This window comes from Mandrillus leucophaeus, unplaced genomic scaffold (genome assembly GCF_000951045.1).
Source record: "Mandrillus leucophaeus isolate KB7577 unplaced genomic scaffold, Mleu.le_1.0 Scaffold389, whole genome shotgun sequence".
Taxonomy (NCBI): Eukaryota; Metazoa; Chordata; class Mammalia; order Primates; family Cercopithecidae; genus Mandrillus; species Mandrillus leucophaeus.
In genome coordinates, this window is record NW_012104131.1 from 2,638,450 (window position 1) to 2,651,275 (window position 12,826).

At 35.1% G+C, this 12,826-nt stretch overlaps 1 protein-coding gene across 1 annotated transcript in view; it reads left to right on the forward strand.

Moving 5' to 3' along the window:
• The window catches only part of COBLL1 (cordon-bleu WH2 repeat protein-like 1), a 100,006-nt gene that overhangs the window by 42,687 nt on the left and 44,493 nt on the right, over nucleotides 1–12,826 (forward strand). Inside the window, exons 3-5 of the mRNA XM_011990995.1 lie at nucleotides 8,353–8,554; nucleotides 10,593–10,821; nucleotides 11,662–11,700. Of these exons, the coding sequence (XP_011846385.1) occupies nucleotides 8,353–8,554; nucleotides 10,593–10,821; nucleotides 11,662–11,700 (470 nt within the window). The remainder of the gene's footprint in view (nucleotides 1–8,352; nucleotides 8,555–10,592; nucleotides 10,822–11,661; nucleotides 11,701–12,826) is intronic.

The window sequence follows — 12,826 nt, forward strand, 5'->3', positions numbered from 1 at the left end:
AAACCACATAGATTAAGGAAATATGTGGGTACATTTGTATATTATTCTAGGTCTTCATCTTATAGTCGGGTATCTGCTTCATAGGTAATTATTCCTCATTGAATAGGTATTAGTTCCTTTTTCTTCTCTTCCCTTTTTCCAGGCTAAACTTTTAAAGCAAAATGTTCAATTTGGGAAATCTGATAAGATTAACACGAATCCTTCTTAGCCTGTAGAGAGAGCATTCTATGGCCATGCTATCACACTTTGTTTCCTACAAGAGGGAGAAAGAAATAAGCACCATTTATAACAGAGGAGGATATTTCTTTTACGCACCTACTACAAATAGGAATTTGTTTTGATTCGGGCACACGTGAGATGTCATAATTGAAAACACAAAGAAAGCACAGAACTCCAAGCTAGAAGTCCCAACTAGAAGTTACAGTTTGTTCTAGACTTGCTGTGTGATCTTAAGCAAATCACCTCACCTCTCTGGGCTTTTCCCATAAAATAATCCAGAGACATGTCGCACATGCTTTTCGGCCTGATTTGCCTGTCCGGTAACACCGGTTTACAGCAGAGTTGAGCCTGAGCTTTGACTGGCACAGGGCGGGTCCGCGAAGGAGCTTGGGAGCATTTTACATGGATTACAGCGCCACCTATTGGGAAAAAGTAGACTATGAAAAAAAGTGACAAGATCTTTTTTTCATGGTTGGATCAGTGTGGGGTTTTTGCTAAAAAAAGAAAAGAGTAACAGAACAGAATGGATCTAGAAAAATTTCTGAAGCTCACGTCATATTTATGTTTGAGAAGTGTCTAGTGATGACAAATGTATGATAAATATATGTATATAATAGGGTAATTTTTAAAAAACTGCCCAACATCTATAGGGTGGTACAAACCATGTTTAACTCTACAAGATGCTTAAATTTTGGTGTAGATCCTTATTCTGCTGTAACTGCTTAAAACAAAAGTTGGCATTTAACTGTGCAAGTACCTCAACATAACAGTACTACTTGAGTTTTTAATCGGTACTATTTGAATTTTTAATCATCCTGTCATCTAGGTTCTGTCACTGCCCTCCCATATCCCCCATGGCTCTGAGCCCAGGAGAATGTCAGCCTCTGTCACCTGCCTGCTCCCCTGGTTGGGAAAGGGGTGACAAAGTATTCATAAATGTCCTCAGAACATTGTTCCTGGCAGGGCCACCCTCTTCCCTTTGCTGTCCTGGCATCTACGCTTTATAATAATGACTCTTTTTAATTTCAGATTTTTAACTTAATTTAATTTTTAAATTTTTCTAGCGACAGGGTCACACTCCATTGCCCAGGCAGGAGTGCAGTGGTGTGATCGTAGCTCACTGCAGCCTCAAACTCCGGGCTCAAGTGATGTCCTGCCTTGGCCTCCCAAGGTGCTGGGATTACAGATGTGAGCCACCGTGCTCAGCCCTAATTTTAGTTTTTAAATTTTTGTGATTACAGTTGCAATAGTTAGATGTTTTAGAAAGTTGGAAAATACAGATAAGCCAAAAAATTGTAAATGCAATTTCATTAAGCAGGCCGATTGCAACTTCTAACGTTGTAGTGTCTAGCCTTTTATTCTTAGGCATGCACATCTATGTATACACGTATGTATGTACACATCTGTATGTGCACTCTTCTTTTTTACAACAATATGATATTATATTGTACATGTTATTTGTAACCTCCTTTTTTCAGTTAATGATGTCCATCTTTCATGTCAATAAAATTTTATCCTTTGTCTATTTTCAAATTGCCCCAGTTATAGTGAGATGTATTTGTGGTATTTTGTTTTTATAAGTGGCATGTATGTGTGTTTAGTAGGTGTGTTCTTAAATCACCATTTTTATGGTAATTATTTATAATCAGCTGTGAGTATAACACCCAAGATAAACCACCAGATAGAGTCCAAAGTGGTTACTTTCTAAAAATTGTGGGGTTTTTTTTACATTTAGTAATATCTATTTTTAGTATGTTAAGAACTTATCAGCTTAGTAATCTGACCTATTACTAATTATCTTCAAATCTTAATTTCATGTATTTTCTTCAAAATGTTTCTTATAGCATAATAAGCATTCTCAATTTTGAGACTGGGTCTAGTTGTTTTATGTACCTGGTACATTTCATTTCTTGCACACACAGACAGAGCACTGCTTCATTCCTGAACTCATTAATGAACTACATGGGTTAGCATAAGATTGATAAACTCAGCAATAGAGAATGTTTTAAGATTTCTGTACGATTACTGGTATGTATAATTGGGTTGTTGGTGTGCACTTACAAGGTACAGATACGAAACTAATACAGGGAATTGTTATCTATTTCTGAAAGAAGTGGGAAATCTCATAGGGATTTCTTCATTTCAAAGAAGAGCTTTTAGAGTCTTAAAAAAAAATTCTGCCCTCCAGAAAATTATTATATTATCTTACAAGAGAAAAAATTCTGTAAATACTGTTAATGCAAAGCAGACTCCGCTGAGTAATAAAATAACCCAAAATTCAATGTGGTGTAATAATATAGAGGAGTGATTATAATGTTCATTCAATCCTTTTCCACTTTTAATAATTTGCCTCCAGTTTTAGATGGACTGCTCACGTGTGCTCCCGCCTTAGGGAACAGAAAGACAGGCATCTTTTCTGTGGTGATCCCGTGGTCAAACTCATTAGCCAACTGCCTTCAGGTGCATCGGCTGGGGGATGATTATCCAACCAGAGTTGTTATCTTTGGCAGAAGTAGTTTGGCATCCAGGTATATTCAAGAGATGATTTTATTTCCTGTGGGTGCACTTTGTGACTAGTTAACCCCAGCGGCGTCTCTGTTGGATGCAGGAACTGCTTAAAAGTTAATGTCCGACTTTTATAGCGTTATGACTCCTTTATGGTAAAGCTAGACAGTCAGTAATTCCCAACCTCAAAATCTTGTGGTCAGGGTCAGCTTTCCTGTGTTACAGTGCTGAATGCTGAGGCTTCAATTAAATATTTAAACCATTCAAACTAGTCTGAGGCTGTTTTTGGAAAAGATCTTAACCCTATTTAATGTTTATGTTTCACCTTTGTGTAAAGATATGGCTTAGGCAAAACAAGCTTACTAATTATAAAAAACAACAGAGCTTTCACCATGTTATTTTTTTCTAAAGCATATGAATCTCCTTTCAACAAGTATGCTTTCTCATGTGTCAGTTGTATTAGTCTACTATGCATTTGAGCCCATTGACTTTCAAACAGAATTAATCACTGTTTTCTCTAAATTCCTCATTCGACAACAGCGACCTGGCCAGGTACCTACAGATTACTAAGATGTGGTCCTGCTAGAGGGGAGCTCATATCCGTGTACACACAGAACCCAGATAACTTGTCGAGGTCACTCTGCTGCTTAAGATCTAAGATTGGCCTGAGCCCCTGTTCCACTTCTGGAAGGTTCAATCCCCTTTATAATCTTATCGTAAACTCCCAAGAATTTTACGTTCTTGGGGCCACCTCTGGCTCTGACTTTATGTCTCACCACCTCTGGATTCATATTTTTCAGTTTCTACTTCTGAAATTCCATCTGAAATTATTTGACACCTCCCAAGGCTACCCAAAATTCATTGTGATGTAATAATATAGAATGATGCTTTGTAGAGCTACAGTAAGCACATCACATAGCAGACCATTGAAATTTGCATTTTAGATCTCCTGTTGGGTACTTTCAGCAACCCGGCCACTTTGTTATGTCCCTCCAATCCTGGCCCCTTTCCACTGGTTAGCTCCTCTTTCTGTCTCTGTCTCCTTTCTGCATTAGCTTCAATCCTATCAGCTCCCTACAAAATGTATCTGGAATCTGAGTAGTCTAGGCCACCACCATCTTCCATCTAAATTTTTGCAATAACCTTGTAGCTGCTGCCCCAGGCTATTTTGAATACAAAAACCAGAATGTAATCCTTTTAAAAAGTAGAGTAGATCACATCACTCCTCAGAACTGTTTGGAGGCTTTCTGTCTCACTCAGTAAAATCTCAAGTCTTCACTTGAAAGGCCTTTAAACACTACAAGATTATCACTGATTTTGTGCCTATTGTTTTCACCTTAGCCGACTAGTTTCTGTTTTTCTTTAAACACTTAGAGCACATTCCTGCCTCAGGGTTTTTGTACTTGTCAAAGCTATCTTTCCCCAGATATCCCAGGCCCTTCAAGTTCTCTATTCTGGTGTCATTTTTCAATCAGGACATTCCTAACTTCTTTCTTTGTTTTTTTTTATTTAAATTTTATTTTTTTATCAGAGCATGTATCACCACCTGATATTTTATATGTTTTACTTGTTTCTTTTTTTCTCTTCTCTCTAGATCAGAGTTCCATAAACTTCATAAACTATAGTATGATCAGAATAGGCTGGAGTGCCTGTCAAAGCACAAATTGCTGTTCCTTGTTTCCAGAGGAATTAATGATCTGGGCTGGGGCTTGACAATTTGCATTTCTAACAAGTTCTCAGCAGATAGTGATGCTGCTGGTCTATGTATCACACCTTGAGAACCAGCATGTTAGAATTACTCTATCCATTATGGCAGCCATTCACCACATGTGCCTACTTACGTTGAATTTAAATTAAGTTGAATAAATTAAAAATTTGGTTTGGGAGTCCACTAGCTCAGTAACCACTGTGTTGGACAGTGCAGATATAGAACATTTCCATTGGTGCAGAAAATTCCATTGGGCTTATTACTGTAAAACACAAACCACATAAAGATCCACATGGAACTTACTATGGTGTAAGGAATCAGGTTAGATACACAACTTTTCTTTTTCATCTGATAGTTTTCCCAGTACCACTTATTGAAAATTCAGTTGTTTCCCCAGAGACAATTCATATGCAGTATTAAATTCACATATGTAATTATGTATATTGCAGAACTTTCTGGATTGCTGCATTTATCTGTCTGGGAATAGGAATACTTTCAAGACAAATTTGGCTTCTGAAATTATTGAATAAAGAATTGGACCTGGAATTATAAAATGAGAGGATAAAGTCATAAAGAAGTTCTGTGGTTTTCAGTTGCCTCTAAAAGAGGCATTTTTAGTAGAAAACATGTAGGCAGTGTTGAGTTCAAAGGTCATGATATAGTCGGCAATTTTTTTCTTATGAAATCTGATATAGTGTGTAAAGTTTCTAGATAAATAAAGTGACTGAGGGAATAGGCCATTATATTAATATTCTTGACCAATTGTCCACCCCATTTATTAGATTAGAAAATTAATTTGTCACAGAAATACCAATATTTCTACACAAAGTATCAAATTGTTCTAACTTTTTTAAAAAATCAAAAATGTATTTTTTTTAACATTTATATGTTTATACATAAAGGATGATAATTATGGCACAAAAATAGGGATAAAAACGAAACAAAACTTTAATAATTTTTTGTATTTTTGTTTTGTTTTGTTTTTTGAGACAGAGTCTTGCTCTGTCGCCCAGGCTGGAGTGCAGTGGTGTGATCTCAGCTCACTACAAGCTCCGCCTCCTGGGTTCACGCCATTCTCCTGCCTCAGCCTCCCAAGTAGCTGGGACTACAGGCGCCCGCCACCACGCCTGGCTAATTTTTGTATTTTTAGTAGAGACGGGGTTTCACCGTGTTAGCCAGGATGGCTTTGATCTCGTGACCTCGTAATCCACCCGCCTCAGCCTCCTAAAGTGCTGGGATTATAGGCGTGAGCCACCGCGCCCAGCCATTTGTCTTGTTAACTTATGTATTTCTGGCAGAGATTCAAGAAAACTGTGTATTTAAGAAGTAAAAGATGTTGGAAGAATAAGTGTCAATGTTTTTACATTTATTACTTGACACATTTATATATAAAGAGAAAGAAATACAGTCTGCATGTATCATCATTTACTCATAGACAACAGCAGACAGTTACCCAGTCAGTTGGCAATGAAAGTTCTCTCCTCCTCCAGCTAAACTGTATTTATAATTGTATTTAACTAGACATTACCTAATCCCTCTTAACTTTATTTACTATCAACGAAAGTACTATTTCCAAGTCTAGAATTGATATGTGCCATCCAATTGCTCTTGTAGAGTACCATATTACCAAAAAATCAACTTCCACAAGACCGTTTTGCTAGTCTCTCTCTGGATGAAATTAAAAATGTACTGTTTAAAGCCAAAACATGGGCAATATAGATACATTTATGGGCATAGCCTGTGGCTCAAAAGAAGGATGTAAAACTCTTAAATAATATGCAACCATCTAATAAAGACACAGGGAATGTATTTTGAGAATTGAAATGTATTCCTGAGAATTGTTTTTTAATTGAGGGACTTAGAGCCTTTTATTTATTTATTTATTTTTCTTTATATATGTACAAGTAATAGGGTGCTACTTGTATGTGGGGGAGGAGAAGGGAGGTGTGAGAGACCATTGAGAAACATACTCCTTATCTCATAAAGATTGGACTGGCCCAGGAGTAGGCAGCGACCACAGAAAGTAGAAATGGGGGCTGAACATGGGATGATCTGAAATCTATGTAATGTAATGTTTGACTTCAAGACCACACAGTATCCAAGAGTGAATCCTTCCCCATCTCTGCAGGAGACTCCTTGTCTGGAAGAACTGCATCAGAGGGACTGCAGGCCTGGGAGCTTGCTGAGGGTGACATGCCATATGAAAACAGAGGCACTAAAATAAAAGTGGCATACCGAATGGCGAGATTTCTAGCCCCATTTCCCTGTCAAGTTCCCAAAAGCCAGTAACCAGGTTTATATCTCTAGTCAAGAAATTGGAGAATAACTTTTTACTAATACGTGCATTTCCCTTTTGAGGTGGGATGCAGATGTCTGGCTCCCCAGTTACCCTAAAGTGAATCCCATGAACCTACACCTCCAGCCATAGAAATAGGATTTTCACACTGCAGTTCAGTGCCTTATTCTTAAGTATGAACTAACAGCTTAGGATCACCTGACATTTGGGGAAAGCACATGATACCAAAGATTTTTTAGTGTGCTTTCCTTAAGGGCTGACAGTATTAAGAAAGATTCAGAGACTATGTTGTTCTGTTGATGATATGAATGAAAATATAAGTCTGTGTCAAAAATGAGAGTCTATGGAAAGGGAAGCAAAAAATTGGTAAGTATCCCTGAATTCCAAGTTGGGTATGAAAGTTTCTATAGAAATAAGTCCTGTATTACCAATGCTATTAAACATTCATTCATTATTTGAAATTATCTCATGCATTTACTTTATTTCTATTTTATGTTCTAGTACACGAGCTGATAAACTTTTTCTGTCATGGGCCAGGAAGTAAAAATAGTAGGCTTTGTGGGCTATGCCTATATAGTAGGTGTGGTCACGCTACTCCATTCTGCTGTTGTAACTAACACAAAAGTAGCCTGAGACGTTATATAAACAAACGGGCATGGCTATTTTATAATACAACTTTATTTACAAAAACAGACTGTGGGCCCATTTTGACCTGCACATTGTGGTTTGCTGACACTTGGTTTAGTACATCCAGTAGAGTGTTAGATCTATGAGAACAGATATACTATAATACTTGTACTGTGATTCCAGTGTCTAGAGAATATTCATAACCTTTGAATGATTAAAGAATTTGTACTACGCTCTTTAGGATTTTGTGGACTTCCTATGTAGATATTTACAGTCTGTTTTCTAAAGCCAAAAAGGTGGTGGTGCTTGTTCCAAATACTTCATTCTTATGAGAACTTTGTAATCAATTCATAAGCTAAAGACTGCCAATATTGTATTACAAATAATGTGTTGTGAAGGACTGCTCTTGGGTAAGGAAAGGACTTCTCCTGAAACTTATAATTTGGAAACAAATTGGTAAAACATAAAAGTAGTTGTTGAACTAACACTAGGATCCATGCTGTCTTGACTATCCCAACACTTTTTAACTATTACAATTTTGTCTGTTTAAGTATCTTGTAGTTCAATTTTTTGCAGTTATATTATTTTTGTTATGATGATGATGATGATGATGATGATGATAATGACAGGGTCTGGCTCTGTTGCCCAGGCTGGAGTGCAGTGGCGTGATCTCATCTCACTGCAACCTCATCTTCCAGGGCTCATGTTGTTCTCTGGCCTCCACCTCCTGCGTAGGTGGGACCATAGGCACGTACCACCACAGCAGGTTATTTTTAAAAATTTTTTGTAGAGACAGGGTCTTGCCATGTTGCCTAGGCTGGTCTCCAACTCCTGGGCTCAGGCGGTCCTCCTGCCTTGGCCTGTAGCTTGGCCTATAGCTCAAATTTTAAGCTGCTTTTCCAAATACGATTTTGTAGCCTTGTTTATCTATTGAAGACAAGCATTCTAAGAAAATCCTCAAAATAATAACAGGTAATGAAATACTCTTGTTTTACAGTAAACCTATGATGGACTTGTTGATATTCCTTTGTGCACAGTATCACTTAAATCCATCAAGTTACACAATCGATCTGTTGTCAGCTGAACAGAATCACATTAAATTTAAACCAAACACACCAATAGGAATGTTGGAGGTAGAGAAGGTAATTTTAAAGCCAAAAATGTTGGATAAGAAAAAACCTACACCTATAATACCAGAGGTAAGAATTCCATTATATCTTTTGGTATCTTATGGCTAAAATATTAAGTTGATTTTTCAGTCATTAGCAGCTCATTGTAAGTGAAATGAAAATGGACTTTCCTGATCAAATTTGATGTGAACATAGGTATTATGTTTTTCTAGGCCACTTTGTTTAGGATTCAGTTGGTTATTGATCCTTGGATTCAATAGAATTTGGGCAAAACTTTAGATTTAAGTGCTCTAAAATGATATCTAATATGATTGCATAAGAATGTAACAGTTATGAATGATTTGTATTTTAAGCTACTTTTTAAAAAAGTATTTTATATGTAAAGGAAGGTTTTAGAATCTTTTCATGCAAATTCATCTAAGAATTTCTTAAAGTAATATTTTGGCTTCTGCGTACTTGGTAAGCAGCAGTCGTAACTTACATCTATTTGTGTGTGTGTGTTTTTGTTTTGTTTTCTCACCTTTCATTGTGTTTGAATTAATAACATCTAAACTATTAATGTGTGCTGCACATTAACTCCATTTTCTTTAATGTACAAATTCCATGCAAAAATTTTTAACCACATCATTCTAATATCATCAGTCCTTATTAAAATTGTTTTATTGCTGCACGCAATAGGGTAGAATTTTATGGGTTTCAACAAATACTCTTTCATTATGAACATCAACCATTTTCATTTTATAATATATATAAAAGTTTGTATATTAAATTGCTACATGTGACTTAAATATACATATTCTTGCATTTTCTTCATGTTGTTATGAAGCTTTTTTCAAAGAAGTTGAGTTTTTGAAAATATTAAAACATACTTGCTTTCTGCAATATGTGATTTAATATTATTAATATGTGTTAGGATATTGGACTGCCTTCTGTCTAGGCATTTGTTTCTGTTTAGGTGTTTACTACCTATCCCTGCTGTTTTTCTAGGTGGAAATGGTTATATTTATGCTATTGCATGGGATTATACAAAGGGTTTTAGTTTTGTGAATGAATGTCTTTAAGGACCTGCAAAATATACATTTCACTTAGTATAGTCTCATGTAGCTAAGTTCCATACAGGATTTAATTCAATTACATGATGAGATGCTTAAAATCTTCCCAGTAATTTTAAATTATCAGTACTAGATATCTAATGAAGACATTTTAATATTCTTTACTAAAATAGTAAAATTAGCCAAAGTAGTAATAGTAACAACAACAAAAGCTAATCACAATAGTCAATGTTCTCTTATTGATCAATGACTGTGTGCCAGAAAGTCTGCTAAGCTTTTCATATGGATTATCTCACTTATAATGTTTCAAACAGAAACAAAATTTTAGTGACTTAACCAAAATACCCCTTTTTTTATTGAGGCAATAGAGAAATTATTTGAAAGATAAATATTCCTCAAAGGGTAGGATAAAATATACATAATTTTGTACTATGTACATCTGCTAATTTTAAAGTAAATATTTTAAGGAACAAAGTGAAAACATGAGTGGTACTAGATATGAGGCTAGTTTGTTCTTTTTTAGTTTAAAATCTAATTAAAATCTTACTATAGAATGGTTGGATTATTTAATAAATAAACTAATGTGTTTGCTTCTAAGAACTTGCTTTGGATTTAGGAAGTAACATTAATCAAAAAGAGAATTTCACACCAAAATAGGAAAGTACTGTTTGGTGGCTCACGCCTATAATCCCAGCACTTTGGGAGGCCGAGGCAGGTAGATCACCTGAGGTCGGGAGTTCAAGACCAGTCTGACCAACATGGAGAAACCCTGTCTCTACTAAAAATACAAAAAAAATTAGCCGGGGTGGTGGCGCATGCCTATAATCCCAGCTACTCGGGAGGCTGAGGCAGGAGAATCGCTTGAACCCGGGAGGCAGAGGTTGTGGTGAGCCAATATCGCGCCGTTGCACTCCAGCCTGGGCAAAAAGAGTGAAACTCTTTCTAAAAAAAAAAAAAAGAATGCGTAACTAGGTTATCTCATTATTCTAGACATTATTGTAGAATGTTTGTTTCAGTAAATTATGATACAAGTATGGCTTTAATCTGTGTTTCAGAAAACTGTGAGAGTAGTGATTAATTTTAAGAAAACACAGAAGACCATAGTGAGAGTGAGTCCACATGCATCACTTCAAGAGCTTGCCCCTATTATATGTAGCAAATGTGAGTTTGATCCATTGCATACAGTATTGTTGAAAGATTATCAATCACAGGAGCCCCTCGACTTGACAAAATCTCTTAATGACCTGGGACTAAGAGAATTATATGCAATGGATGTCAACAGAGGTAAGACAGACTTCTATTTTATTTATTTAGTGGGATGTATATATTTGTATATTTTTGTGCATTGTGTTTGCATGTAGGTATTCTCAAGTTCATAATGGCAGTTAATGGGTCCTATAGATAGAAGTAATTGCATGGCATTAGGAATAAGAAAACAAAATGTTAATAAATATAAATCAAGTTAAATATAACATTTAACTTAATTTCAGTTATTGAAATTGGAATTAAAACTTGTCTTTTTAGCCATCATCTACATTTTATATTTTTTCTTTCTCTGATTTTTTTTGGGGGAGGCGTAGGATTTAACTTAATTCTTCATGGCTTTGAGGCTTAAACAGAAAATAAAAATTTACATGTAAATTCGTTGTTATTCTAATCAAGTGTGAATTACTGTAGACTCATTATGATTTTGTCTGAGTCTTAATTATCATTCAAGTTTGGAAGTTTCTTGCTAAATTTTTTCTAAGGTCAACACCAAAATAAGTTGGCTTATGAAATGAATCAATCTTACTCAAAAAATTTTTGAAATAGCTTCCAGTTTTAATCTATAGAAATGATGTAATGTATTAAAGTTTGGAGATCTTAGATAATGCTGGTTTGTATGATGTCTAGTAGACAAATGCAAACATTTATTCAACATGAATCTGTTTCACTAAGCGAAATAAAAGTTTAGTGAAGCTGACAATTATTTACATACTCTTTGCATAGAGACTTCAAAATTTGTCCTGAGGTTGTGGCTTTATATAATCCATAAACTACTTTTTCAACTCAGTGATGTTTTATACTTGAACAAACATCATCTTCACAGTCAATTTACCCTCTTTTATACCCCTCCTTCTGTAGCCACTTCTGTTACTGTCTTCAGTAAGTCATCTTTACAAGGTAAGATGTACGAATCAGTAGAAACAAATTATAACCTGAAACTGGATATATTGAAAATAAGCTTCTAATTTTACCTTTTCTTAACATCACTAATATGTTCATTCTGTAAGAGATTTTAACCTAGAAAATATTTGGGTTTTATTTCCTGAAAAAATTTATAGGTTCCTTCCCCTTGATTTCCAAATTTAATTGTAATAATTTCATTTCAACAAATGTTTAAAAATTATTCTAACAGTGTGGGAAAACATATTCTTTACTCTCATACAAGGAAAAATGATTTGCTAGGATCTTTATTGGGTACAAGTGCTAATAGCTTGGTAGTAACAAGGAAGCATCTCAGATTATTTCACTGAACAGTAATTCAGAATAATGATGTTATATTAACCATATGAAATTTTGCACTCATTGTTTGTGAATATTTTGTAATAACATGGAAAATGCTTACGTTGAAATTAGCTTTTATACCATATAAGTGTGTTTAACACAATAGGTGAATAAATGCTTTTATATGAAATTGCTAAAAGGAAATACATAAAAAATTTCAATAGTGGTTACCTTTGGGTGGTAGGGTTATGGTAGGTGATTTTTTTTATTATTATTTATTTTCTTTATAATACAGAATTACATAATGGGCATGCATTCCTTTCGTAGAGAAAAACTGTATTAAAAATTGTCCAATAATAAATTGTAGAAATCATCTTTCACCCATTAAGAAAAGTCTCAAATAATTGATTACCCTAATAATTACCAGCTTACTAAAAAAACAAGCCTTAACAAACTGCATATATTATGTGTTATTGAAATCTCACCTTCTACTTCTATAATAATAAGAGATTAGAAATAGTGATCTCTGTGGTTCTTTCTAGCAACAACATTTTATTACTTGTACTTCACCTTTACTCCTAACTTTGCCTAATCCTAAGCAAATTCCATAAACTTTCTGGCCTTATTTCGAGGTTGTCGAATGTATTGATTTCTAATATCCCTTCCAGTAATGGAAGGATGTGGTTTATTCAGAATATGAATTGTTGTGGATAAATCTTAGGAGAGTGAAATATTAAAATTAAGAAAGCTTTACAGTATCAGAATCTACAAGGTCAATCCAAATGCTGTCAGTGCCCTTGCC